General features: G+C 38.2%; 1 protein-coding gene and 1 long non-coding RNA gene across 7 annotated transcripts; one reads left to right on the top strand and one right to left on the bottom strand.

Moving 5' to 3' along the window:
* Positions 1–98: 98 nt before the first annotated feature.
* On the bottom strand, positions 99–4,160 carry LOC117002850. The gene is made up of 3 exons (XR_004419423.1): positions 4,091–4,160; positions 2,759–2,820; positions 99–597 (listed from the first exon to the last, which is right to left on the bottom strand). It is a non-coding gene; the product is annotated as an uncharacterized LOC117002850 (long non-coding RNA).
* LOC117002849 (X-linked inhibitor of apoptosis) lies at positions 4,122–27,057 on the top strand. Of its 6 annotated transcripts, XM_033072334.2 has the most exons (8): positions 4,143–4,218; positions 4,941–4,954; positions 11,801–12,703; positions 14,221–14,320; positions 15,720–15,798; positions 16,391–16,424; positions 17,674–17,898; positions 19,331–27,057. In XM_033072334.2, the coding sequence occupies exons 3-8, from the start codon at positions 11,833–11,835 to the stop codon at positions 19,522–19,524; spliced, it is 1,503 nt and encodes a 500-aa protein (XP_032928225.1). In that variant the 5' UTR covers positions 4,143–4,218; positions 4,941–4,954; positions 11,801–11,832; the 3' UTR covers positions 19,525–27,057. The 6 variants fall into 6 exon arrangements, 4 of the variants coding, with proteins under 4 accessions (XP_032928224.1, XP_032928227.1, XP_032928228.1 ...); XM_033072333.2 differs by lacking the exon at positions 4,941–4,954 and having other exon boundaries at positions 4,122–4,218; XM_033072336.1 differs by lacking the exon at positions 4,941–4,954 and having other exon boundaries at positions 4,122–4,218; positions 17,674–17,924; positions 19,331–19,447.
* The last annotated feature ends 930 nt before the right edge of the window (positions 27,058–27,987 follow it).

Here is a 27,987-nt window from a genome sequence, read left to right as displayed (position 1 = left end):
ATTATTTGGCATTTGTATCATGTCCATGTAAGCGTTAGTTGTTCTAAATTCCCTCTTTTTTTAATTTTTAAACAGTAATTGTTTCATGATTGGTCCTGTTTTTTTTCTGTAGACATTTGCTAAATTCTGACACAGAAGAAATAAAGGTACAAAGGAGACATGATTCCATATTATTCAGATGATTTCCATTTGGTAAATGTTGTTTAGGCAAGTAAGAATCCTAAACATTAGCTAATACCAGCTGTTTCCATTCATCTAGACAACTGAAATGAGAAACATTCTCAGACAGTGATTGTCAAACACATCTTGCAACTTTTGGGTTTTTTCATAGCTAAACTCAGTGTCACTGCATCATCCTGAGCTATAAAAGGTCCCAGATTTAATTAAGATCAGTGAATATGGAGGATCACTTTGAGACGGAGCTTTGCTTGTTTTCAATCACAGAAATCAGCGTTGTTTCAGGCAGAGTTGTTTGCTTTTCTTACCACTTGCCAACACAGCCAAGAGCCAAATGTAGATTTAGTTTCCATTTCCAGACCTGATTGATCTTCTGGTCAAGGCTTAACTCATCAGTTCTGTGTAGGTTCATGCAACCTGCTGGTGAATAATGATAGGTAGAAAGACTAATTAAACTCTTCTCTGTAATGCCTGTGAAGAAGGAGCTTTGTTAAAAATGGTGCTGGAAGCAATTCCTGGGGTAATGTGATTGGAACAGCATTTGGTAGGAACCAGATCAGTTATTTGCTGGACAATATGTTTCACTGCTTCAATGTGTATTTCTCTCCCATCAGAGCATATAGCTCTAAAGAATCCTGATTGGTTTTTTCTAATTATGATTGACAAGGAAAGACAAAAAGACCCCCCAAAATCTGTTTCAGCAGCAGCTTTGAACAATGGAGAAACCTGTGTGCCAGCACTAATATTCCAACATGAAAGAAGTATGAATAGAAAACCATGTATGTAGTTAGTTTTATGTCACATGCTTGCTAAGTCCAAAGTCCTGGCTCTAGATAATTATTTCTTGCAATCAGTTCAAACAGAACTAAGATAATTCACTAGTTGCATTTTCCTCTTCATTTGGTATTTATCTTAGCTCGTCTGCTCAGTGGATTGTGAAAGAATGTAAACAGTTTGTTTCTGATTTGATATCACACTGAAGAGAACTTAGAAGTAGTTTCAGCAGCAGAATACTGTCATCAAAGGAAGAATCAGTTTTTACATGTTTAGGTGCTCACTTTTTCACAGGCATGTATTATCAAGTTCAGTACTGCTGCCATTGTTTGATGGTTTTAGTTTTAATGAGAAGGTCATTGTCTGACCAACAATGGATTTGGGAGTTATAGGAATGTTTGTCCTGCATAAGATTTCATTGCTGAAGTTGAGAAGGCTCATCAGATTTTTTCAGCTTTTCCTGTTTCTGCACTATAATTATGCCTCTCTTTTTCTCAAACTTCTCTTCAGACTCCTCCACTGCCTTCATGAAAATGTAACAAGAATGACATTTATCACCTGCTTGCAACAACGAGAAAGAAAGAATGGGCAGTAATGCTGTAGATAAAGCATGTCCTGCTGTTTTGGTAGAGAGAATTAGATTTGATATTCTGTGGACCAGCATACAACTACATGGCTTTCCCATCAAATGACTGCATCTCTTCTTCCAATGGTGATGAAAGCACTGGATATAATTCAAGGGAAAAGGCAGCTTTCAGACATCTGTTACTTATTAGTTATTCGATTTTCTATTGTCATATTAATGAGAAAATATTCCTTGTCAAGTCACCATTTTGTCATTTTTCCGTATTTGATTTTCTTCTTTGCTGCATCTCAGAAATCCCAGCTCTGGATTGCATAGCTTTTTTTACTCCATTCATTAATCTGGTACTAATGAACCTGGTACAATTGATAAATCAATGAGATGAGTAGGAAATAAATTACATTAATTTCTTAGGGATTATGTCAACAGAGTTTCCCATATGAACCTCTGTGACTCTTGACCCATTGTTGACTAAACAGTTTGTGTCAAAGAACTGTGTGCTAAGTCCAGTTTATGTTTATCTGGCTCAGCTTGTAACTGATAGAAAATTTTAACATGATTGTGTAAAGAAAATTTCAAAGAGACTGTACTTTTGGTAGGATCTTATTTTTTCAGTTTTATCTCATATTTTTTGATGGAAAGGTTTTCGGGAGGTGATCCAATCCAACCTCCTGCAGAGGTGAGAGAGCTTTTTGATTTAAACTTTTACCATAGTTATGGATTTAGATATCAAAACCTGAAAGTGGGTCTTTGCAAAATCACTTTGTGACCTCTGAAAACCATGTGCTTCATTTGGAGAAATATCAAACCTCAACAGAGCAAGAGCCTTTGTGAAAATCACTGCTAATGAATGTATTAATAATGTGGTATGACAAGGACTTAGAAGATTAAATATTCACGTTCACATTGCAGTGTTAAGGTGCAAACCTCTTATTGTGCCAAAGATTCTTAAATGATCTTGGCTTTGGACTGATGTGGAATAAGTTTAGATGGCTGTGACTCAGTCCTGTGATAGAGCTGTTTATTTCTTACACGCTCAGCATCAGCATTATGCTGCATACTAAATATTATGTTACAGATTTCAGGTCATTCTTTTCTGAACGAAGAGCAAGTGGTATGTGGAATTGCATCCTAAGTTATTGAGTATTGTTGTTAATTACTGAATAATCATTACATGTTTTTTATAATCAATCAAAATGCGTTTGTTACTGTTTCATTACTTACCATATACTGTAGTTGCTTGTAGTAACTGGAAGCTTTGAATCAAACTGAGGTCTTAGTAGGTGCTGGACAATGAAGTGAGAAGCAATCCTTAATCAAAAAGGCTTTCAGTGTAAGCCCTGGAATATGCAAACATTCTAATACATTGTATAATTACACTGCTTCTCCTGAAATTGTCCACACTCTCTGCCACAAGTCTTTGGAGATACATGGTCTGAAAAAAGTGAGTCGCTACTATTGACATGCGCAAGGAGAAAACCAAAGACGTTTGAGAACAGTATTCCAAGCAGCTGAGTTTTCCTGAGGATAGCAGGAAGCAGGTCCCTGACATACAACCAAGTACTCTGGCTATGTTAAATGTGCTGGTCAACAATAAGGTCACCTTAAAAAAATTTACAAATATTTTAAAAAAGAGAAAAAGGCTTAAAGTAAAATTGTAATGTTCAGGACCATCTTAGTCTTAGCCATGAGAATGATTAGATGGTTTTTGGCTAAAACTACCAAAGAAAATAGCCTGAGGTGTCTGTCTAAGTTGGAAAATTCAAGTCCCAAAAAAATTCTCGTTTAACAGACTTAAATCATAACAAGCTGTAATTCTGCGGGGACAAGAGGTGAGAGCAAGGAGAGCGTTGGGATGAGCATTTTCCGGACATGAAACCGTATGGAGAAGATGGTGTGACATGAAGAGGCTGCTGGAGGTGCTGAGGGAGAAGAGGCGAAGCCGGCACGGAGTCGTGAGCAGTGGGAAGGGAGGCACGAAACGCACGGAGGAACGAAGGAGCTGAGTGGGGCCGAGGAACTGAATGGGTTTGGCGACTGAGCGGCCTGAGAGGGGTGAGAAGCGGGGCTGTGGGGACCGAAGGGGCTGAGGGGAACGAGGGGAACGAGGGGAACGAGGAGCGGGGCTGTAGGGTCCGAAGGGGCTGAGGGGAAGGAGAAGCAGGGCTGTGGGGTCCGAAGGGGCTGAGGGGAACGAGGGGAACGAGGGGAACGAGGAGCGGGGCTGTAGGGTCCGAAGGGGCTGAGGGGAAGGAGAAGCAGGGCTGTGGGGAATGAGGGGAACGAGGGGAAGGAGAAGCGGGGCCGTGGGGTCCGAAGGGGCTGAGGGGAAGGAGAAGCGGGGCTGTGGGGTCCGAAGGGGCTGAGGGGAAGGAGAAGCGGGGCTGTGGGGTCCGAAGGGGCTGAGGGGAAGGAGAAGCGGGGCTGTGGGGTCCGAATGGGCTGAGGGGAAGGAGAAGCAGAGCTGTGGTGTCCAAAGGGCCTGAGGCCGCTCTGCACTTCCCTCCCGCTGCCGCCACGCGCCGCCGTCCGCCGGCGGAGCCCGCCCGCCCTCACCAGCCCGCCAGGGGGCGCTGCTCCTCCCCCGCGGCGCTGAGGCTGCCGGGAGCCGCCATCTTGTCCAGCGCACTGCTAAGAGCGGCTCTGGTGCCGGGGACCGGACCGGACCGGACGGGATGCGCCCGGTGAGTGCCCGCGGCAGCGGCGGGACCGGGGTGACGGCAGGGCCCGGAGGTGGGCCGGGTTCGCGGCTACCCGCGATGGGGGGCTCTCGCTGCTTCGGGCGGCTCGGCGGGGCTCTCCGCGTGGAGCGGGGGCTCTGTCTCTCGGATGTTTCCCCGCCCCCACGGCGGTGCCGGGGATGCCGAGGGCCGGTGCGGCCGCCGCTGCCCCCGGGCGCTCGCGGAGCCGCGGGAGGTCGCGGCCGGTGGGCGTTGCCATGGGGACGGGCGCGCCGCCGCCTGCGGGAGCGGCCGGGCCGGGCCGGGGCTGCCCCCCGGAGCCCAGACCCTGTCCCGAGCCGCGCCCCGGATCGAACCTTCTGTGCTGCTCTTTGCAAATGTGGATGAAAACATTTCTGTGCTAATAACCGCTTTTATGGTGTCTGTGGTTCTTTTGCTATATTTGAATATTATGTCTCCGCGCCCCTCTTTTATTATTTTTATTAGTCTCATCACCTTCTAGAGCTGCTTCTTGTTAATAAAAGGGCAGTTTTGTCCGATTACAGTAGTTATTAAGAATTCTGTAGGGAGAAGTTCACTCAAACTGATTTTTTCAGTGGTAATTTAAGTTCAAGCAGTTCTTTTTTGAACAATGTCTGTGATAGTATGTTTATATATTTCTCTTTAACATGGTGTATTTCTGCTTCTGTACTACTCGTTGGATGCTTCTGTCTTCCTGCTGAAAGCCCTACAAATGGGTGTAAGTACGCATTGTGGTTTGGGTAATTTTTGCACTGTTTTTAATCTGTGTCTGCTGTAAAATGCAAACGTGTTTGCAGCATTACTTTCATTATCCTTTCACTGCTGGTCTTACATTGCAACTTTAATGCCAATACTTCATGTAGCTAACTGGAAGAATTTAGTTTCCTAAATTAACATATAGAAACGACAAGGTCTTACAGTAAACCAGTTTTGAAGGAAAAGCAACCATCTGCATGGAAAACCCCTATTTTACCTTTTTTTTTAAATCTAATACCTGGACAAAGAGCAGTAGAATACAGATTAATTTAATTACTCGTTGTTTATCCTGAAGTAAACCGTCATGTAACAGTGAAGTATTGTCTCTAAGAAAGCAGGTTTTTGTGTGATGGATTGGTTGATTAAACTTTTATTTGGATATTTTTCATTTTCTTAATTGCTTCCTTTTGCTGTCTACTTGATTGATTTGCAGTTTTCTTTGAGGTCCTTTAAAGAATCCCCAACTACTTGCTTTTATGAAAAGCTTGGTCCCTACAGCACTGACCAAGAAGGGCAAATTAGTTAATTAATTGATTAATGGTTAATGATTGTTCTGCACCTCCCCTGACCTTGCCCTTTGCAGTCAGCAGCAAAAGTGAAAGAATGTTTATGAGGATGATTGGCTGTAGTTTTTTTTGACTACTCCCACTGATACGACACAGACTTGTATTTGTTATCAGAAAAGAAAGGAAATATGTGTTCATATCTCAGTTTTACAAGTATGAAAATTGATTTCATTCAGGCCATGTGTACCTGTGATAGGACTTCTCTCTGTTGCTGTCCTCCCAAGGTGGGTGGTACAGCTGCAGGGAGCTGAAGAGTTCCAGAAATCCAATTTATAATCAGATACAGAATTTCTTAGGAGTGAGAAGTCTGGATCATGGGATCTGCTTTATATTCTTTCTCTTTTTTGCTGCCCTCTACTTCTTCATTCCAGGATTTTGTTTTGTTGTCTTTGGATGTTCTGGCGTATCCTAATTTATGTCCCTTGCTAGTTTTAGTAAAACATCTACATTTCAGGCTTTCCATGACCTCAGACTCTTTTAGCTTTAGATTATATTTTAATTTGGATTTCTTGGCCAAGGGAGAGAATTTTAAAAATGGGTTTTTTTTGGTCAGCTTCAAAGCTGTGGCTTCATAAACAATGTTGAAGATTATGTGAAAAATGTTCTTAGCCTCTTTTTTTTTTTTCTACCAACAGGAATGTAAATTTGTTCTAGGGATTGGTGGGAAATAGCAATGAAACCAGTATCTGCTTTGATTAATCCATTGCTACACTTGATCTGATTGGATACTAATTCCTTAAGGAAAACTGTTTAATGTACCTTTTGTATTGTTTTGTTTAACAGTGTACAGTCCTTTGCTGCTTTTTGTTTTTTATAGCATGGGGTCTCTTTTACAGAGTTCTCCAAACTATCCAAAATATTCTGAGCATGATGATTTAAAGTCAGGCTTGAGAAATCACAAGATTTTTAAACATGAAAAATGTAGCTGTGTGTGGAGACTGAAAGGTTGTAAAGATGAAGAGGGCATGCTGCAAAGCTTGAATTGAGTATCACTCCTGTCATATAAAATGTAAAATGAAGCTGCACATGTCTTGCAGATCATTGTCCTTCCCCTTCAATGATTGGAGAGTTTCTTATTAAATAGAAGGGCAAGCTGACTATTTTCAACTTTCATATTTCATTTCTGGTAAAATATTCGAATTAGTTCCCAAGTCATCCCCATTTCCCGACAAAAATAAAATATAGAGGGTAATCCACGAGGGGTGTACAAGATAATGAGGGATGTGTGTGTGTGTAAATACACACACTTTATGTATAAATGTATATATGTATATAGGCAGATTCTTCCCATTCTTTAATAGTGAAACATTCGTGCTGTGACACCAGAAAGTATCAGGACGCTCTTCTCTCTCAGGCTGCAGCTGAGTGACTGAGTGGTGATTTCAGCGTGGCTGCTGTGGGGAGGAGCACTGGAGGCTCAGGAACGCCCTAGCCAGGGGCTGAGGCAGGAGGTGCCGGTCAGGTACTTCTCCAACTTTGCCTTAGAATCCAGAAGATTCAGCAGTTTTGCTGTGGCATGAATCATGTTGCTGTAGCTGAAGTTTCTTATCATAATATCTCCCTGATGAAAAACGCCCTCCTTTTCCATATTTTTCTTCAACTAGAAGTTGAAATTGTTTGTGAAAGAAGGATGTAGCACTAAAAGCTGAAGCACAGCTCATACTCAGGAAAGAAGATGCATCTCAGGGCACTGCAGATTTTAATTTACTACTGGCTGTTCTTTTACTGTTAACTCAGTAGTTTTTTTTGTTTCTTAGCCACAGGAGTAGTATCTTACTTTGGCTACAGCATGCCAGTTTTTCCTATAGCAGCTGGTATTTACTACTTTTTCTCATAGCTACAGCTAAAGTTCTGATGACATTTAACTTGGAAGTTCTCAAAAAGGATTTTTTTCCTCTGCCCTTAGCAGCCATGAATACATCTTTTTTTGTTTATTTCTCTATTCCATACCATATGAAGAAAAGTGCAGTGTGAAAATACTTCTCAAAATGCTATTTTTCTGTTGGCCTGCTTATGTACATTTTGAAGACAGGGAGAGCATAAAAGTCTTTGTGACTTAAGTCAAAAATCAGGAGGGTGTAATAGCCTACTATAACCCTAATCAGCTGACTGACTTCCTGTGATGACAAACTTTGGTGGAGGCTAAGTAGGACCTGTTGGAAGAGCAGACATATAAAGCTGAGCTGATAAGGTTATGTAAGCTTTGGCACTGAGTCAGGAGGCATTCTGTAGATACATACCCTGTTTCTGAAATAAATCAAATAGATCTAACCAGAACTTTTTTTTAAAAAGGGCTATTGATAATTAGATGCAAATTTGCAAATGCTGTTTAAATTTATAATGTTTGTGGAAATTTTAATCTTTATAAGTAGATTTTCAGTTAACAGCATGCACCTTCCTTGATCCAGTTGCAGCTGAGCAAGCAGAAACTGAAGTTCATTGAAGTGACATGCATAATCTGTGTGTCAGCTGGTACACTATGTTCTGTTTGATATTTACTTGGTGCACTACTCACATTTCAAAATTCAGTCAACAATAAACACTAACGTGTACCCTTTGGTCAGGAACATGAGGCTGTGCAAGTATATTTCTGACTTGGAGGTTATTGCCATGCTAATCATGTAAAAGAGTTAAAAATAACTCCTTATAGTGCCAATATAGTTTGGGGTTAAGGATAGAAATAGTCATATCTAGTAAAATATACTTGAAAGGGAAAAGTGAGTTTTGTCCTTTTCCTTTGGAGCTTTCCAGATCTAGACAACATGATCATGTTGTATTTTTGCATAAAATCAATACCTGTCAGTATTTTTAAAGCTGAATTAAACATGTTTGTATTGCAGATCCACAGTGTACAATTTTGCATTTTGAATAAGTTAATATTTTTGCTATATATTTTTGTCTCTACTTTTTCTTCTGAAACATAATCAGTAGGCTGTATAAATTGGTAATTCAGCTTGAAAGAGGGTGGTGTCTTGTGGCAAATAACCTTCAGATGTTCAAAAGCAGGATTAAACTTGGCTCAGCTTCTGGAAGCCTCTCAGGCTAAAATAGACTTTGTTTACTCACTGTATGAAAATATATATAATGCTTCAATAATTGTTAAAATATCTGAGTTTTATAAGTGAAGATGATCTTTAACATTTCTGGACCTTTTACCTTCATATGCAAATGGCTTAATTAACTTCAGTATACACAGAGTATACTCTGACCTCAGGTTGGCTATTGGTATATATTGTAAAGTCTTGTGTGCCCATCTTAGGTGGCAGATTTTTGTGAATTTGTTTCTTAGCTGTAAACTGTTCAAAAATTTACCCTCACTCATTTTTCTGCTGTAGTTGATATCTCTGACTGCTGTTATGATGCCAGATACTGTTTTAAATCATCATTCCAGCTAACTGGAGTTAGGCAACTGTTAAAAAACCTGTGCAGAAATGCTCTTCCTAAGCTAGCTGTAATCTTACACATTTACACATTTAACAGTTGTTTGAAATAGAAATAATTGAACATGATGCTTTATTCAAAGTAGTATTAGTGTATGTAAAACAGTACTTACACAGACAAGGAGTTTGCCTCAATGCTTGATGAAGATGTTTCTCATGGATAAAACGATAGTGAAACGTAAACCAGCTGTGTTTTGAGGGGCTGTTCTAAGGGAAGGGCTTCATAGTGTGGCTGAAACATTGTTAAACCTGGTCCTACTTCTGTCATTGCAGTATTTAGACTTGGCTTTTAGAATGATAGTTGAACCTTTGTGTTCCAAGTGTTCATGATTAAATTATGTGGTTGATATAATTTGAAAAAGGTAGTTCATATTATTAAAGAATTGATCTGCTGTGCTTGTACCTTCTGTGTCAGTACTTACTACTCTCTTGGTACATGTTTTTCTTAGTGTTTTGATTGTGAGGATTGACTCCAGAAAATCCAAATGTGGCAAATATTTTCGTTATCACCATGGGGAGGGCATAATTTCTTTTTTATTCACCATGTTAACAGGATTTTTTTAAAGTATTCATAGCATTGTAGAAAAAACTAATGTACATGAAACAAAAAAATTAAAATGTAAAAAATTTAGATGGGAAGATTTTTTTCACTGTTTTGAACTCATTTCTATATAAATGCAGTAGAAATGGAGGTATACTGCTATTCATACGGCAAAGGCCATATAATTTTTTTTTCCAGTGAGCAGTTTGAGAAGGAGTCTCTGAAGGATGTGAGGTAGGCTTTGTGTTCTTATAGAAAGTCTTTCAGGCATGCATATAAATGGTTTTGAGTAATACCAATAATGACATGAAAGCAGTGTAGAAGTGATAGATGCTTAAGGTCAGTTGAGATCTTTACAGGAACATTTCTAGAGGCTTTAAAGTAAGGTTTTTATAAGGAAATAAACATGGGCAGTAAACATGAAAGCTTTTAAAATTTCATTATAAAGACAATTGTTTTCAATATATGTATATACATACATATAAAACCAGCATGTTTTATGATAACTTTCACATTACTGAATGCAATTACTGGTTTGGGCTTTTTTGCCCTTCAAAGTCAAAACAAGCATACACATCAGATTTGTAGGTCAGTCAATGTAATTTATTCAGATGCTATTTTTGAATTTGCTAAGCTAAAACAGAGAGCCACAGTATAATTTCTAGTATTAGTACATTAGTCATGAACTGATGGACAGAAGAAATTAAAGCTGGTGCTCAGAGGTATTCATGCTTACATGAAGCACCCATGCCAGGTGTCTGACGTCATGTTTTCGCCACCTGCTTATAGCTTAATTACCTTTGTTTTGGTAGAGGATGCAGTAATCCTACAATATATAGGCATTTTAATTTCCCCCTCCCCTTTCTGAACCCTTAAAAAGGTTTTGTAGAAGCTAAATCTGGTGTTATAGAAGTAATCATTGTAACCTCTGAATTGGTGTTACAGAATGTGTAATCAGTATTAATGCAGGTCTTGAGGAAGCTATGTTCTTCTGTGCTGGCCTACCTTATATAGGCTGGAAAGAGATGTATTTCAGGATTCCTTTAGAAAATAGTGAAGAACACTTATTCAGTTAAGTACATACTCTATTCTTCCTTCTATGTCTTTCTTTTTACTGATTTCTGAACTATTACTGCTTCATGCTAAGATATTTATTTGGGAATTCTCATTATAATTTAATTTACCACTCTAAGATGTGTATCAGCAGTAGCCAAGTTAATAGTATCACTGCACTTGTCTGGACAAGAGGTGAATGTTTAGTGTGCTTTGACTTCACGTTGGGATGAAGGTGATGACTGTCAATGTGTGGTTCTTGCACAGGACCTGCTTTGTTTCATTCTCGGCAAAGATGGGGCTTGTTTGAGTGCTCTTAGCAACCTTCTAGTGCAGAAGGGACAGAACTGGTAGCTGGTACTCACTCTGGAAAAGTATAGGCAGGGATAGGAATGTGTGACCAGTGCGAAGAATGACATTCCTTCGGGGATGATGATGATGGCAGAGGGACAGGAATTTTTGTAGAGGGTGTAGGCAGGGTGTGGAAAAGTGGAAGCACTAATGCTGGGTAGTTCCAACACACTGATCTTAAAAGCAATGCCCAGCACTCTGGTAAAATGCCCCAGTGAAATATCTGATAGTTTATTTCACAAGATATTTTGCTAAAATGTAAATTGATGTATGTCTTTACAAAATAACACAAGTAAAAAAGCTTTTTTCTTTTTGATGATGGTTTTACCAGTTGCTGTCCATCTGTAATGGGCATGGAGGTCATGGCCTTCATATGAGGATAATTTATACTTGTGTTTGAGAACTGAGCTCTAAAATCTTGTAACTATAGTCTGGCTCAGATCAGTATTTTAAATTTAGTAACTTTGTCTTTCAGGTTCAGAAGCCTTTTGACAGGGTTTTGGCTGGAACTTTATTAAAGTATTTTGTTAATTTCATTCTTGCAACCTTTATTAAGAAATAGAACATACTTTAAAAACTATAAACCTATGTGTTCTCCAGGTAAATGTTTATAGGCCTTGAAGACATCTTGATCTTTCTGCTTTTCTTTGCAACTTTTTTATTATTTTGGTTTTAATACCTTGGTATTTGCCTCTGTGTGGCAGGTAATGCAGGCAAGGGTGAAATGGGGGAGAAGAGGAAGAGTTGTTATTTTAATACATAAAGGATGGTAGTTGAATTTAACCAGCTTCAAGGGTTGTATATGGATATGATCTATCCTTCTGTCTGGGAAATTAAAACATATATTCTTTGTTTAGGAAATCTAAAGGGGAGCCCTGCTGATGAAGAGATGACGTGTAATGTCCCACAGAACTCAGAAGCCTGTGCCTCTGCAGACACTGATGGTACCCAGGAATGGGCACAGGAACTTGACCGACAGAGAACTTTTGTTGGATTTCCACAGGACTGTCCTGTTTCTGTGTTAGCTCTAGCACAAGCTGGCTTTGTTTATACTGGAGAAGGTGACAAGGTGAAGTGCTTCAGCTGCCATACAACTGTTGAAGGATGGATGCCTGGGGATTCTGCACTTGAGAGACACAAACAGCTTGCCCCCAGCTGCAAGTTTATTGCTGAATCTGCTTATCTGGAAAGTAACATGGATCCTGTTGCCCAGAACTATGAAAATAGAACTGAAAATGGTACCAGCAACTCATCCCTCCCATGTGCTCTGGATGACCCTGATGTGGAGGCAGACTACCTTTTGAGAACTAGGCAGGTTGTGGATATGTCAGATAGTTTGTATCCTAAAAACCCTGCTATGTGGAGTGAAGAAACAAGATTAAAGTCTTTTCACAACTGGCCCCTTAATGGCCAGTTGACACCACAGGAATTAGCTAATGCTGGGTTTTATTATACAGGTGTTGGTGACCAAGTGGCATGTTTTTGTTGTGGTGGAAAATTGAAGAACTGGGAACCCGCTGACAGAGCTTGGTCAGAACACAAGAGGCATTTTCCCAAATGCCTTTTTGTCCTGGGCCAGGATGTTGGAAATGTTCCAAGTGAATCTATTCCTGCTGAGCTTGGCGTAAGTGGTCTGAATAATGGACAACACCCAAGGAATCCCTCTATGGCAAAATATGGAAAACGTTTACAAACATTTTTATCGTGGATATATCCTGTTGACAAGGAGCAACTTGCAGAAGCTGGATTCTATAGCATAGGTAAGCCAGATCTTGAAATAACTAATACCTTTTACAAAGAAATTGTACATGAGGAAGTGTCATGTTATGAAAAAATCCCTAATTTTGAAAATTTTTATATGGAACAATTTGCCATAATCTGTTTGCTCTGTAAACTACCTCTCACAGTTCTTATGTAAAATTGCATACATTGTATCATGTATGTTTACTAACAAAGCATAGACTTGATCATAAATTTATTCTCAGCAGTAAAACAGCCAAGTATTTTTCTTGCCTGCTAAAACCTTTGTAATACGTCTTTCACAATGACAATTACTTGAGTCAATATTTTTTAAGAAACAAAGTGCTGCCCTCTAGATTTTAAGTGTAAGGAATGGACCTGTACAAAAACCACTACAAAAGATGATCCAGGTTGTGTGCTATTGTACTTTTGTACATGAGTTTGCATTGTCATGGCATGTGGACACCCAAAACCAGCAAATACCACTATTGCCTACTTTATGAAGACAGTGGTTCCAGTGGAGGAGCTTGTACTCTTAGACGTGTAGTGTTTGATTTGGATGAGCCACCATCTCTGTGCATTGGTTTCTCAGTTAGGTGGAATTGCACAGCACTGTTAAAGGCCTTTGAAATTCCTCACTGAGAGATACTGTACAAGTGCAAAACATTGCTCTTACTTGGTCACAAGGAAAAGGGGATTATCTGGGATAATTTCTTGCTCTCATCTTACTTGACTTCTCTCTTAGTAGGTCTCAGAACTTTACAGTATGATTCCATTTATTTTATATAATAAATAAAGTAGCCATTAATAAAATCTTTGCTATTTCCCTGTTTGGGTTATAAATGGCAATGTTTGTGCCCAGTAGAACTATTGTATTTATTTCTTCTTGGGTTCATAAAAGTACCAAAAGATCTGTATGGTGGAGTTGTGTAACTGGGCACCAACTTATCAGACTGACAGCTCTTCAGGTGACTTCTGTGAAAACTTCCCTATGGCCTGAGAAGAATTTCTCTTTCTAGAGAAACACAATCCACATCTCTTCCAATAAAAACAATATTGAAGCAGTTTCTGGGACAGTGTTGTATCTCAGTAGGCACAGTGCTAGAACAGAGAGGATGCAGTTCTCAGCTGGTTTTGCTATTGCTGGTTGGGGCCTGTTGATCTTAATGGGAAATGGAGCACCAAAAAGCCGTGTAAAGATCTCTGATTCTTTGTGACAGACATCTTCAGGCCTTGTTTACCATTGGATTGAGTTCCATGGTAATAGATTATTTTCAGCTTCTGTTTTTTACTTGTATAATTACTTATGAAAATAAAATTCAGGAAACTTGTTTCTCTTATTTTGTGTTTCTTTAAGCTTAATTCTCCTCTGAACATTTGTTTCAAATCATATGTTGTCCTCTATTAAAATGGAGTTATTTTCAGTTGAAATTGTAAATGAGTAAAAGAAATGCTTCTTTTCTTAACACGTTTTAGTTGGAAACTTGGTACTGTGCCTGCACGAAGTTTGTAACTTTATTCTTGTGTGTTTCCTCAGGTAATGGTGATCATGTTGTGTGTTTCCACTGTGGTGGAGGATTGCAAGAATGGAAGGAAAATGAAGACCCTTGGGATCAACATGCCAAATGGTTTCCTGGGTAAGGTGTCTCTTTAGGGTTTTCTTGGTCTCTGTCTGAGTCTTATTTACAGTACATTGCATTGTAATGACAGAGCATACTAATAAAGCCTCGAGAAGGTTGAATCTAAACACTGTTTAGATTTATGCAAATAATTTTATGTTGTCTTAATTGTAGTGTTATTAAAGGGAAGATATCTGTGTCTGGATTTAATTGAGGCTTGCTTTCTCAGCAGAAAGAATTGTGTAGTTTTGTCAATATGTATCTGAGGATTTTTTCTTGTTATCCAGGTGCTACATTGTGATGGTTGTTGTAATAGCTTGGTACATGTAAAAGTTTGTGGCTTATACCAAGATACAAAATTGTTAAACGGCTGCCGCAGAGCAAACATTCCTGAAGAGGTCGGTAGTGGCATGGAATATAAAACATAGTTCTGTCTAATTTGAAAGGATTAAGGATTCCAGACAATAGTGTAGTAGTAGTACCAGAAGTAATCTTTAGAAAGACTGCCAATGTTGTCTAGAATCTGTTTTGAGGAAAGGAAGAATAGTATGACTCAGTAGTTCTCACAAGTGGACAGAAGCCATCCAAATATGAAGACTTATATTTACTTTATATACTTACTTTATATTGATAATATTAGTATCTTTTATGCATTAACTCCCAAATTTCTCTGCTGTGGTGAAAAACTCTCTGGAAGTTGGAGATTGGTATTTATGCATTAGCTGTTCCTTTTTTATTAGATTTTAATGATTAACTGCTGTGACTTGAGAGACATGATTCCAAGTTTTTAGCGTGGTGCAGTGAATAGTTAAGGAATGTTTTCTTGCTACATTTCACTCCTCTTTTATGACCTTGATTTTGGTTTAGATTGCCTGAATAATGCTTGATTACTTCCTCTCAGATCATAAAGAGTCTTTTCTGGTTTTTAATTCTTTTTGCACATCAGCTTCAGTGGCAGTGTGTCACTCTCACAGCAGCTGTCTATTCCTGAAGGTGAAGTGACTGCTAGAGCTGGAGAGCTCTTGTCAGGGAATTATGGCATTCCCTAAATCTTCTGGTAGGGAAGAGCTCTGCCCAGTGGCTAAGACTGACTGGAAAATAATGAAAGAAAGCATGGAAGGCACCTGTCTGACCAGTGTGTTTGCTTTGATTGTGAAAGACTAAAAGAAGCAGTATTTTAACATAATGTTTGTTTTTCATTTGAGCAAGCTTTTACTTTTAGAAATCTATGTCATGAGCTGTCTTCAAGATGTTCTTAGAAATATTACAGTGACATCACAGATGCTGACTAAATATTTAGAGATTTTAAAAGCAGGCAGTTTGTATGATGAAGGAAATTTATAAAATCTTCCATAGTTACGTAACAAATTTTTGCTACTAATGCAGTTCTATTAAATCTAAATATTCTTATTTTTAGGTGCAGATTTGTGATCAAGGAAAAGGGAATAGAATTTATAAATAATGTTCACTTAAGAGATGCGTGTAGGGATTCAACAGTAAGTTTCTTGCTTATTAATAATTTCGTTAAAATAGAAAAAATCAACATAGTTTTTATATGAAGTTACTTTTTAATTACGTGCCTATCATTTAATCCACCTGCTGTTACTATCATTGGCAAAAAGTGAAAGAATTGTAGTATGTTTTGGCTCTGTCAATCAGAGTGTGCCCATCTCCTAGTTCTCCATAGCTAGATTACAGATCACAGCCAGGGCACCTTGTGAATGTTGTATATTGGATACTGAAGAAGTGCCATTTGTTTTATAGCCTGGAAACCTAAGGTTTATGATGAATAATGGCAGATAAATTTTTTTTTCTTGTTAGTAGCGCATTGTTAAACTTGTGCGTAGTCACTTAAATGTAAACTGATAATGTTTCAGAATTTTGTAGACTAAGAATCATGTACATATGAATATTGCAGAGATGGGTTAAAATCATAACAAAATACTGATCATTTTGTTCAGAGCAGATTGAATAGCTTGTCACTAAAATAACATGAGATCAAATAACTATTTTTAATGTTGTAACTCTATGCATTTCCTTCTACTTTCTCCAGAATTGTAATTTTGTTTCTTTATATTTCACTTTTAGACAGAAGCTGCTGAAGGGACAGTACTTTCTAAAGGTATCTGTTTAAAATAAACAGCCTCCCCCTCTATTTTGGAATATCCCTATTTGAATGTATAGTGACAGGAATTATTAATTTCAAAAATAACCCTATTAGATTTTAAAATAAAGCATGACAGGCAAATTGTTGGATGACTTCTATTGCTTCTAAAGAACTGCAGAAAGTATTTTATTTCTCTTAGAGGAAATATAAATATAATTTGGTAAATACTGTAAAGTAAAGGTTGTGAACTATGGAAGAAGTTTGTATAGGATGCAGTCTTATTTGATGCAGTAAGTGTGCATCAAATATTGAAGTTGTAGTGCTGTGGGATGAATGCTAAAGAATACTGAACAGAAACAGCCCTTTTTCATGAGGCAGGAGAGTTAGTCTGTCTAATGGCAAGGACTAAGAAGCTGAGCAAGCTGAAGCAGTTTATTATGTGATCCAGTATTACAAATTCCTGCAATGCTTTTCACAAATACCAAGCAATAAAAAGACAAAACAGTTGAAGGGGTAGTAGGAGGCCAGAGGAGCAGCTTCATGCCGGGGAATGGGAGCTATTGCTGGTAAAGGTGGCTACACAAAACCTGCTTAGAAATCTCTCCCATACTGCTTGTTTATGAGAGTGAAAATAAAAAAAACTTTTTAAAAAAAAGTCTTAGTTTTTAAAAATTAAAAATTGAAATATTTTGCTGTTGAAACAGTGTTGATAAGTAAAAGGAAGGGGAAGGTCTAACAGACTGAATAATGGTTTCCCCAAGTAGTGTTGTGTCTTACCATGGATAGACCTGCTTGCTTGTTGGTAGTGCTTTGTTTTGGTTTTATAAATTCAAATTATTGGTTTCTCTCAACATATATATGTGGTTGTTTTTCTTCCTTGAACCAAATTAAAGTTGATGTAACGTTCTTTATCCATTGTGACTTGTAATTCTGGATTAATTTCATTTAACATTCAGCTACAAAATTTGTAATGATAGTTATATGAGATGTTATTTAATTGGAAGTAGTTGATTTGAACAGCAAATCTAGGAGGATTTCTGTAATATAAATAGATGAGGGGAGAAAGCTAGGGAAAACTAGGATAGAAGAAATCTCAAATCTGCAGTCTTTACAATAAGCAAAATTCTTAAATTGTAAATATAGTTCCTTTGGCTACATATTTGTTTGCAAATATGTGTCTTAGAGTACTGTAGTCAATACTGTCAGATAATCAGATTCATTTTTCTTAAAGTGTTTTTGTTCTGTTTTTAATTTCTTGTTTTAGATGATCTCTTACAGAATCCTTTGGTACAAAGTGCCATAGCCATGGGTTTCAGTTTGTCTGAGATTAGGAACACCATGGAAAAGAGATTGCAGATGACTGGAGAAAGTCACACATCTGTTGAGGATCTGGTAGCAGACTTAAGTGCTCATAAAGAAAATACAAGGGAAGAAGAACCAAATGAAATCCCAGTTGAGCAAGATGAGCTTATTCAGTTACAAAACCTCTGTGTGTACTTTCATATCAGTTCTTTAGTATGTGAAATATTTTTTAATGTTATCTGTGTAGTCTACCCTCTGATCCCAGTCTTACCTGTGGTAAACTGACAGTATTGTAAATTAAAATTAAGATATTTGGTTTGGAACATTTAAAAAAAAGCCCTGAACAAACAGTGTTAAAATATTTGAGTGTAGCAGCATTTATAAATGTCATCTCTAAAATAAGTAGTATTGGGATCTCAGAGGTGACCGTCACTCAGACACTGACAGTCTAGCGTGCTTCTAGGAAAGGTTGTATGTGCTGACAGAAAAAGCCAAAATTGTTGAGACAAGTATATTTAAAAATAAAAGCAAGAATAACTACAAGAATATAGTTATAAGACAAACTATAGATGTGGCAAAATGAAATACACACAGGGACATTCAGTGTATTCAATATGCAAACGTCACAGTGGGAGGGGCATTTATTTTCCAGTATATAATTTTGCTTGGGGTAGAAGTATTTTTGTTCTTGGCCAATAAGGAAAAGTGTGCATCTAAATGGTGTTTCTATTCAGTTATTTATGTTCCAGCTTTGCTGGGACATGCATGTCGTGCTCAGAAAGCCCTTGTGGTGCACTCTGCAAATAGACCAAACCCAGGATCTGATTCAGGAGACTTGTAATTTAAGACAAGCATATGGATGAATTCATAGGGAGGGCAAAGACCATCTGCTTGGCATGATAAGCAGAGATCTTACCAACCCACTCATTTTAATAAGATTTTTAATAGGACATTGTAGGGGAAGAAGAACTTGCACTGCAGCTGGACCTTATTTTGGTGGTTGGCTGTGCAGAGCTTCCCCCAAGTGGCAGGGGAAGGTGTCTGAATTTTGTGTTTTCAAATGGGGCACATTGGAATAACGGAGTTAATGTGCAATGCCAGATTGACTCTTTCTGTGTTAAAGATTTTAAGCTATTTGAAAAATGGGCATTTTGAAAATGGGGCAGGGAAGGAGGTCACATCCTTACTATTCTCATAGGGAAAATTCAGAAAAAGAAAATCCAAATGACTTAACGAATAGCAAGGAGCCTTTCTTTCACCTTCTGATTAAATTTTGGGGAAATTTTGTCAGTGAGACATCTGTGAAAAGAATGGTTCCTGATTGAAACATGCATATCCTAAATTCTATAGGTATTTCAAGCTCTTACAAATGCAAAAAGATGCGCTCCCTGCTTGCATTAGCCTGGGAGATGTAATGGGATAGAAGGGGAAATCAAAAAAGAGGATTCCCTGCTGCAGCTTGGATGCCTTCTCTTGTAGTTTTTATTTGTTCTTTTTAAGGGTGTGACCTTTAAATCATATGAAGAAAACCTTGTCCTTGTGTGTAAAGAGAAATAAAAAGAATGTGATTCAGTGGTAGTAAGTATGTTAACTTCTTTTTATGTGTCTATTTTCCTTAGACCTCAGTACTGAAGAGAAGTTAAGACGTTTACAGGAAGAAAAGCTCTGTAAAATCTGTATGGCTAAGGATGTGTCAGTTGTCTTCATTCCCTGTGGTCACCTAGTTGCCTGTAAGGAATGTGCTCGATTACTTAATGAATGTCCTCTTTGTCGTACAGATATTATGAAAATACAGGAAATTTTTATGTATTAGTGAAATGTACAGCACTGTGGATACAAATGTTTCCTGTTTTGTTACTTTAAAAATGTAATGTAAAAAATGCAGTTAATTCCAGAATGTAACCATATGGCAGGATTTAGATTTTTCTGCTGTCAACCTCTACACATTTTAACACTTTACAAATTATTGTCCTTTAAGTGAATTTTGTATGTAATAGCAGTATGTATGAAAGGCAAATATGTATATTTTGTAACTTCAGTTCATAGACCTGATACGGGAAAGCCCAAGTAATGCAAAACTGTATTTATGTGATCATTCCTTTGCTTCACTTTCTTAGTACTCTGTATCACTGATGTTTGAGCAAAGAGAGTTGCACAAAGAGCCTGTCCCTATATAAAATTTGTGAATAAGTTAATTCAAAATATAATTGTATACATGTATATTATACCTGAGATTTTAGCTTTTTTAAAATTATGTAGGATTGAAAACAGTCTTTTTTTTCCTGTAACTTTGGTTGTGACATAATTCAGACAATACACATAAATTTGCTGCTGTAACATTATGGTTACTTCTGCTACTTTGTAGATTTGTATATTTTAATATAATTCCTGTCTATCTACTTTTCTGGTTCAGATGTGTAAATTGTTTTCAGTACACTGGTTTTAGCCATCTGTTTTTTACAGATCCATCTTTATATAAAATGTACATTAATTTTATTAATTAAAAGAGAACTCAAGAGAAATGAAGGAGATTTTATGTACCTCTGTGCCCTGCATGAGAGTAGGCTCATTTTAAATTCGCCCTCTACACAAAAAGATGTTCTATTTGACATTTTTCTTGGTTTTTTTTTTTAACATCATCCTACCTGATTTATCTGCTAATATTTTGCACTGCTTTGTATTTTATATTTTCATAGGAGAAGATAAAATTTCATCTCCTAGAAAATGCTTTTTTAAAAAAGCAGTGTTAGAAATCTCAATAGCAGTGTTAGAAATCTTTTATTTTTGTTCATGTCAATTTGCACCATTTAAATTTAAAAGTTAAGAACTATTCTAATGAGAGCCACCTTAAAATAATTAAACTATTCCTTACTGGACTGATCCTCCATTTCTGATTTTGAAGGTATCACAGCTTTGTATTTAAGTACAGTTGCTTTATGATCTCTGCTTAATTATGTCACTTCCTTGTTTTGTGGCACTACCGATATCTTTTGTATATATATATTTGAATTCTAGACACTAAGATTTAGAATATAGAATATACAGCACATAGATTTTAATGTTATAAAACTTTTGAATACACAGAAATGTATTATCTACTTTTTCTATTTTTTTAAATCTGTGCTGTGTAATGGCATGAATATTTAAAAGTGCAACCCAGATGTTCCTTGATCAGTGTATTTGATTCTCACATTAAAAAAATAGCAGAAGCTTGCTTTCTGTTGATTTTTTTTTGTAATTAAACTTATTAATTTAACCTGAGTGCTATTAAAGTAATGAATATATTTTAATTGGAGAGGAAATAAAATCTATTCTTTGTATAATTAAAGTTTGTTAATTATACATCTGACATTAGTTTTGCTATTTTTTATGGTTGAATATGGTCTTGGGAATAGATAGTGACTAGAAATTCATAAAGAATTCAGTTTTATTTTACCTTTCTCTGTGTTTGTGAGGAGCTTAGCATTTCAGAAAATACATAAAATACATGCATACAGGGATTTTTTGGGGCAGATATGAACTGGCAATCCTGACAGCCTTGTTCCTAGCACCAGCTCTTCCTTACAGAGAGGGTTTTCTGTCCACACCTAGGGAAATCAAAGGGGGGTTGTTAGCCTTGAGCTGGTTGGTGTGTCTTGCCTGAAATAGCTTGTTTAGTTAAGGCTGCACTCCGTGAGCTGCTGACTTGTTTAAGCAGATGGTTGGTTACCTAAGCTTGACCTGAGTCATGTGAGAGAGGTTGCTTGGATCAGCTGGATCCAACTCGCAGGCTGCAGAACCTGGCAAGCGGCTCAAAGTCCTGTCTGCAAAAGAGATGGACCAAATTTAACTTAAACTGTTACAAAACTGAATCTCAGCAAGGAGGTGATTTGCAGTGTAAATGTAGTATGTAAATTGTCTGAAGAAAGCTGGGAAGTAGGTCACACACAGAACCTTCTACACTGCAATGGAGAGCAAACACATTGTCCTACCTTGCACGATTGCTTCATGGCAAAGCTTGTTAATTTTTTAAAGGTATACTTTTATATTTTTATAGGCATATCCCTTACTAAAACTTTTTCATTAATATTATAAAAGGTACAACTATATAGCAATTCAAATTGTAAGCACTTAAGGACATTAAAGGGTTAAAAGCCTTTTAGTGAGATGACAAAATAACTACTCTGTAGGTTTAGGGGTTTTTTTTTTTGTTTTTAAAAACCCTATAATCAGAGTTCTATTCAGACTAAATGTGAAAAAAATAATTAGCATAGTCATCAAATTCTGACAGCTTGATTTAGGATGATTTTTTTTTCCAATTACCTTGGTTTTCATTATCTTAAAGAAACAGAAGAAATTCCATGACCTCTAATACTGAGCTGAGTGTTTAAAGAGACAGAAATGAAGGTTGTAAATAAATGGAGTGGAAGCACAGGGGCTTTGAAAAGGAGGTTAGCAGCGGGATGCAGATGCCCTGGGAGTTGATTTTTATGAGTTACCTGGGAGTTGTGCAATATGTTCAAGTATCAGTATTCTCTAACTTCCTTCTAGTGGCTTCTGTATACTATCTTTCTTCAGTGTTATTTGTAGCAGCAGAACTACTTGCTACTCTGGATGCATGAGAAATTTGTAAGGGTTTTCAATAGGGTCCTGGAAGTGTGTTGCTTAGAAAGCATGGGAAGTGCATAGCTGATTTAGAAACAGAAGGCTAAAATAAGGAGAACCCAAAGAGTCAATGTTTCTGTTATGTGTGAAGCTTTTTCTCACTGCCTTGAAATGTGGGATCTGGAACACACAGACTTAGCTGATTGCAGCAGCTTGTGTCTCTACAGCTTGGAGCTGTCTGGACTTTTTTAATATTTGTTTTGAGACTTGATCTTAAGCTCCTAATACAATGAAAACTTCTTTAAATATTATAGCTTGGGGATTGGTTGTTTTTTGTTTGTCTGCTTTGTTTCATTTTTATGGTTTTGGGGGTTTTTTTGTTCATTTGGTTTTTTTGTGTTTTTGTTCTGTTTTGATTAGAGTATTTAAATATTAATTTTAACATTGTCTGGTTAATTTTGACCACAGCTCTTGAGTGGGTTTTTTTGTTAGCTGTATGTGCAGTCTGAAGCTACAGGACAAATAGTTTGTTAAAGTTTTCAAAGTGTTGATGTTCATCAGCATGGGTTTTAAAGCTACCTTTTTGATTTGTTTTTATTGTAATTAACTGAAATGTAACTACAGTGGGTGGTTGGAATTGAATTATCAATGGGTGGGAGGTTAATGCTGACACTTGAATATGGTGTTCATGTGAAACCAAGCTGAAGTGGTATTCTCTAGGATGGAGCATTACCTGGGGCAGTGACCTTTGCTGCTGTGGTCTTCAGGAACTACTGGGAAGAGAATCTGCTCTGCCTTACAAGGTTTGCACGGTCAAGCACCTGATGTGTGAAGGTCAGCTCTTCAGAGAACAAAGGAGGAGCTGGAAGTTTTTCTGGCTTTTGCAGTGTTTCTGCAGCAGTGAGGATTTGAACAGTGAGTTGTCATATAATGTTCTTTGTTACCCTCTGTGTTGTGCATGACTGAGAGAGGTGTTTCCAGTGCAGCTGCTGAGGTTTCTCTGTGTTGGTCTTGTGCAGAACAGCTGGATTCGCCTCAGTTCTTGAATGTGGCTCATGAAGGGTGCTGGTCCCCTTCTCCATAGGGTCGCATGGGAAGAGCCAGTCTACCCACACCCACCTTAATTCCTCTTAATACTCTCCCTCTTACCATTTTTTTTGGTGGTTTACATGCATTGTTTTACTGTGTAGCGTGAAAACTTGATCAAGGAAAGCTTTCCTCCCCTCTGCTCCTGCCATGGCTTTGCACTGATTCAGGTTGTTGAAAGTACCTTCTCATCTTGGCAAATGCCACTGTGTCATGTCACTTCAAGAGCTCTACCAATGCTGCTGTACAGTGATTAATATGCTGTAATTATATTGTGACTTTCTGTTAGAAGGCAAATGGCTTGTGATGATAACCTATGCTGAAATCCAGATTTTGTCTTAATTTTTTTCTTAACCATTAATTCCTATTAAGCAATAGTGACAACATTAAAGTACAAGTGTGAACTCAGAGAACATGGCTCTGTGACTAACTTACCAAGAAACTTGCTTTTTCCCAAGACAGGAAAGAAGATGGTCTATATTCATTTATGAATGATTTGGGTAAACAAAACCCCAGGAAAAATCTAGGACAAAATGGTATTAATTATATTGTGAGAATATAGTACTTAAAGCTGATCAAAAACTAGTTGGTTGCCTTTAGATAATGACTAATTTACAGTTTTATAGCCTGGATATTGTGTTGGCTGAGATAAATCGGTTGATAAGAAATAATTACTGGAAATGTATTGGAGAGATGCTGGAATTAGTTTTGCTCTCAGATTGAAAAATGGTGCTTAATATCAAAAAATGAAAAACACATTTGCAGAGCCCTACTATGAAAACATCTAGAAGAATCATTACAGTTATTGCTGAAAAGCCAGGTTTAGTATAAATGCATCGCCTTCAAATTTTGGAGAGTGAACTAATACAACCTTCAAAGATTACCAAGACAGCATTTAAATTTATTCATGCTAATGTCTTTTTGATTTTATATAGTTACATCGTGCTGTAAAACTCTTGACACAATTTCTCTTAAGCAACTTAATTTTGCAGTATATGATGAGAGTTATCACTTAAGCCAAATAGTTAATCTGAATACAAGTTTTTCAGAAGTGGGTGCCAAGCCACAGGGATCTCTTTCTTTTAACTCTTGTGTTACAGAGAGAAGCTTCTGAGTCCAGGACTGACTTTACCTCCCTGTCCTGCATAACCAACCCATGTGATGTTACTGGAGTAAGCCTGGGAGCTGTGTCCACAGGGTACAAGCCCCCAGAAAAGTAACTGTTGCTTCAAATGTTTTGCAAAATAGATGTGCCAAAAATAACAATTTAACATCTGCATCTCAATTTAGGACTTTTATAATTTTGCCAACAGTTGCTTTCCTAAAGGCCTAATTGGCAATTGGAAGACCCATGTTCCAGGTTGGAAGCTTCCCTTCTGCTAGGCCTACAGCTGGGACCAGAGGTACAAGGGAATTGAGAAGTGGGGACTCCCTGGGGGAGTGAGAGTGGGAATTGCTGTCCTCAGTGTTTATGTAAGCATCCCAGGTGTGCCCTTTGCCACAGAGGGGAAAACAGCTGCTGGCACTGAGGCTTTGCAGGACTGCTACTGTTGCACTGTAAAAGAAGTATTTTTATCTTAACGGTTTTGAACATCTGTGCAACCCATCAACATGTCATAAACTGTTGTATTCCTTTCTACTTCTTATGCATTGTGCCATTTAATCTCGGCTAATGACACAATCACACTTTGCTTTGCTTCTACCACCCGCTGTGTCAGAGTTGAGGCAGCAGAAAAAGCCTTGAGCCCCAGACACAACTGGCAGTAGGGGAGTGACTTGTGAGAAACACAGTCTGAAAGAAACCTTGCAGCTGGTTGATGGTGAAAAACTAAACCAAAGGAAACTTGTGTTAGGGACAGACATATATAGAGAACCTTAGGAATGTGGTAGGTCAGCCATAGAAAACCTTACAAGTTTGTCTGAAAGAGTAATTTGTTCCTTGACCTTATCTGTCTGTAACAAGCCCCCATTGCCCAGACTTCCTCTTTAAGCCCCTAAGTTCCAGCCTCAGTAGTTTGTGGGGAAAAGGCCAAGGTACATCATCCAAATCTTGTGTTTGCCTGCACATACAGAGGAATGCTGTCCCATACATTTGAAAGAGGATTTTCTTCAGAGCTTAAACACAAAAGTATTTGACTTTGTTGTTTATAATTGTTTTGCTCTATGATCCTGGGCAGAGGTTGAGCTGAATAGTGCCGTTTCTGTCTCAGTTCCACTCTAATTTCACCTAACCACAAGCCAGCCTCCTTTCTCCCCTTTTTAGACAAGCCCTGGCTCCATGTCAGAGTCTCTGGGAGGCTGGAGCACTACAAGCTCTGACCAGCTGAGAACTGCTTTTGTGCTCCTAATGGGTTAGGTGCCCTACACATCCACAGTATGATGTAGTTGCACTGGGTTTAGTCTGTTTCTCAGCTAAAGCTGCTTCCCTTGCTTGGCATCAGTTGTGCTGTTGGCCTGCATGACTTTATTTCAGTTCTTGGCAGCTTGTCACCCCAGCCCTTTTTCTGTTGCACCCTGTTCTTTGCTGCCTTTAAGCAGGCCCTACCACTTACCTGGCTTACCCAGTTTGAAACATGTTTCTCTGGTTCCTGTGCTTCCTCCTCAGACTTTGTCACTGATGCTGTCATAGTGCCTGACTCATAAAATGGACCTTGATTCATGGTTCCTCTGCCTAGACCTAAGTCCACAGGACACAAATAATGTCTTGCAAAGGTCTGTGTCTTCCAAAACTTCCCTACACATCTGGAAACTGAAGCACATTGTGTCCTGAATCCAAGAGAGGGGGCCTGATTGGTAACACTTGTACCTAGGGTGAGGTGATTCCTCAAGTGAAAGCAGCTCATGCTGACTGCAGCCAGGAGAAGGGCTTTTCATGATTTCCTACCAAAAACTGCTGTGGCCTTTACACAGTTTGCTGATGGAACTTTAGAACCTGGCTAAGGGATTTTTATCTCAAAGGATGAGACCTAGAAAGAGCACCTCACTCAAACAGGGGAATGAACACGAGACTTTGGGTAACAAGTGGCACAGAGGACTGAGTAAAGCTGCTGCTCATAATGCAATTAGCAGGAAAGCATCTGCGACTTACTGGGATTCTGTTCATTTTTAGAGCTGATAACGAAGGGGAGTTAAAATGCCTTCCTTTGTAGTGGTATGGGACAAACTGTGTTTCTCTGCTACTTCACAGAAGGAGCAGGCAGAAACTTACTGAATCAAAGAAAATTCAGACATGAGTTGGGTGTTCTGGAAAGATCTGGTGAGAAATAAGGGCACACAAGGGACACATAAATGGAAAAAAGGAAGAAATTATTCACAGAGCGGGGAAAAACCTAAGGAGCTACTCATGTGCAATCTCTCTCCTGCAAATTATGGGAAAGTAACCCATTTTTTGGTCTTTATTTTTGCTTCTTATGTAATAGCTCGTCTTCAAAAGGATTTAGAGCAGATTTCCCTGGAGTGACTAAGCCAGATTCAAAAACCTGGGGGAAAAAATTTGACTGGGAAGACTGCTTTTTCCCTCTGTACTCATCTCAACAGACAAAGTATGGCTTATTCAGTATAGGCCATCAAAGCTACCACCTCACCTTGGGACAAATCCAGTATACAAATTCTGGTTTCTTTTTCCAATTCTCAAAAGAAAAGTCTTCAAATAAATAAATAAATAAATAAAGGATTATGGGTGGTGTGTTGGTAAGAGTTTTTTGTTGTTATTGTTTGGTTGTTTTGTTTTGTTTATTTGAGGTTTTTTAAATAATACAAATAAGGTAATGGAACTACATAGGGGGTTCCTATTCTGCAGGAAAAAGAAAAGGAATAAGCATGAAAAGAAAAGGAAGCAGCATGAGCATGAATCTCCTGCCTGGGAAAATGAATCAGCCATCTGGCAGCTTGAGTTTATTCTGATCTTCTCTAGTGGTGAACTTCTGGCCATTAATTCAGAATTGGTATCTGCCCTCTCCTTGCTCAGTTTCCTGTGTGACTGATCATGAAGCTCTCTTTGGATCAAGCATAACAACAGTGCCTGTAAAGTCTTTGTTAAATCCTCTCTAAATTAAGACTCAATATCAGAAATGGTGGAATTTGAAGCACCTAAAGAGTAGCTTTTTTGAAAAAGATGACATAGTCCTGTGAAATAGTTTCTCCTAGTTTTTCATGGAACTTCTTTTCTATCAGATATGAATCCTTTCTAGACAGGTCAGAATTTTAAATATCTCTATTTTTTTATAATGCTTAGATAGTACTTACTTTACTTTTGCATTTTTCATTGTATTGGAAAGGATGCTAGTGTGCTAAAACTATACAGAAACTTCAGGATGGTCTTTGGTTTTTTTCCCCCAAAGTCTAAACTGATGGTAGAAGCCCACTCTAGCTTAGAAAGAAGTGGTGTGCTTGCAGAGGAACTACTTTTCATCATCTTCCCTGTTATATCAACTGGAAGGCTCCGCCCAGAAGCAAGATCTTCTCATGAGGAAAATGCAGGAGTTAGGCTCTGCAGAGAGCCAGTTTGGCCCCCTTGGAGATGAGGAATCCTTACAGGGCTCAGTTGACTTAAATTCCTGCCTTCTGGTCACTGGAGCAGAGCAAAAACTTTCCTGTCCTCACTGCT

This window comes from Catharus ustulatus, chromosome 14 (genome assembly GCF_009819885.2).
Source record: "Catharus ustulatus isolate bCatUst1 chromosome 14, bCatUst1.pri.v2, whole genome shotgun sequence".
In the NCBI taxonomy this organism is placed as follows: Eukaryota; Metazoa; Chordata; class Aves; order Passeriformes; family Turdidae; genus Catharus; species Catharus ustulatus.
This window is presented reverse-complemented; position numbering and strand designations above follow the sequence as displayed.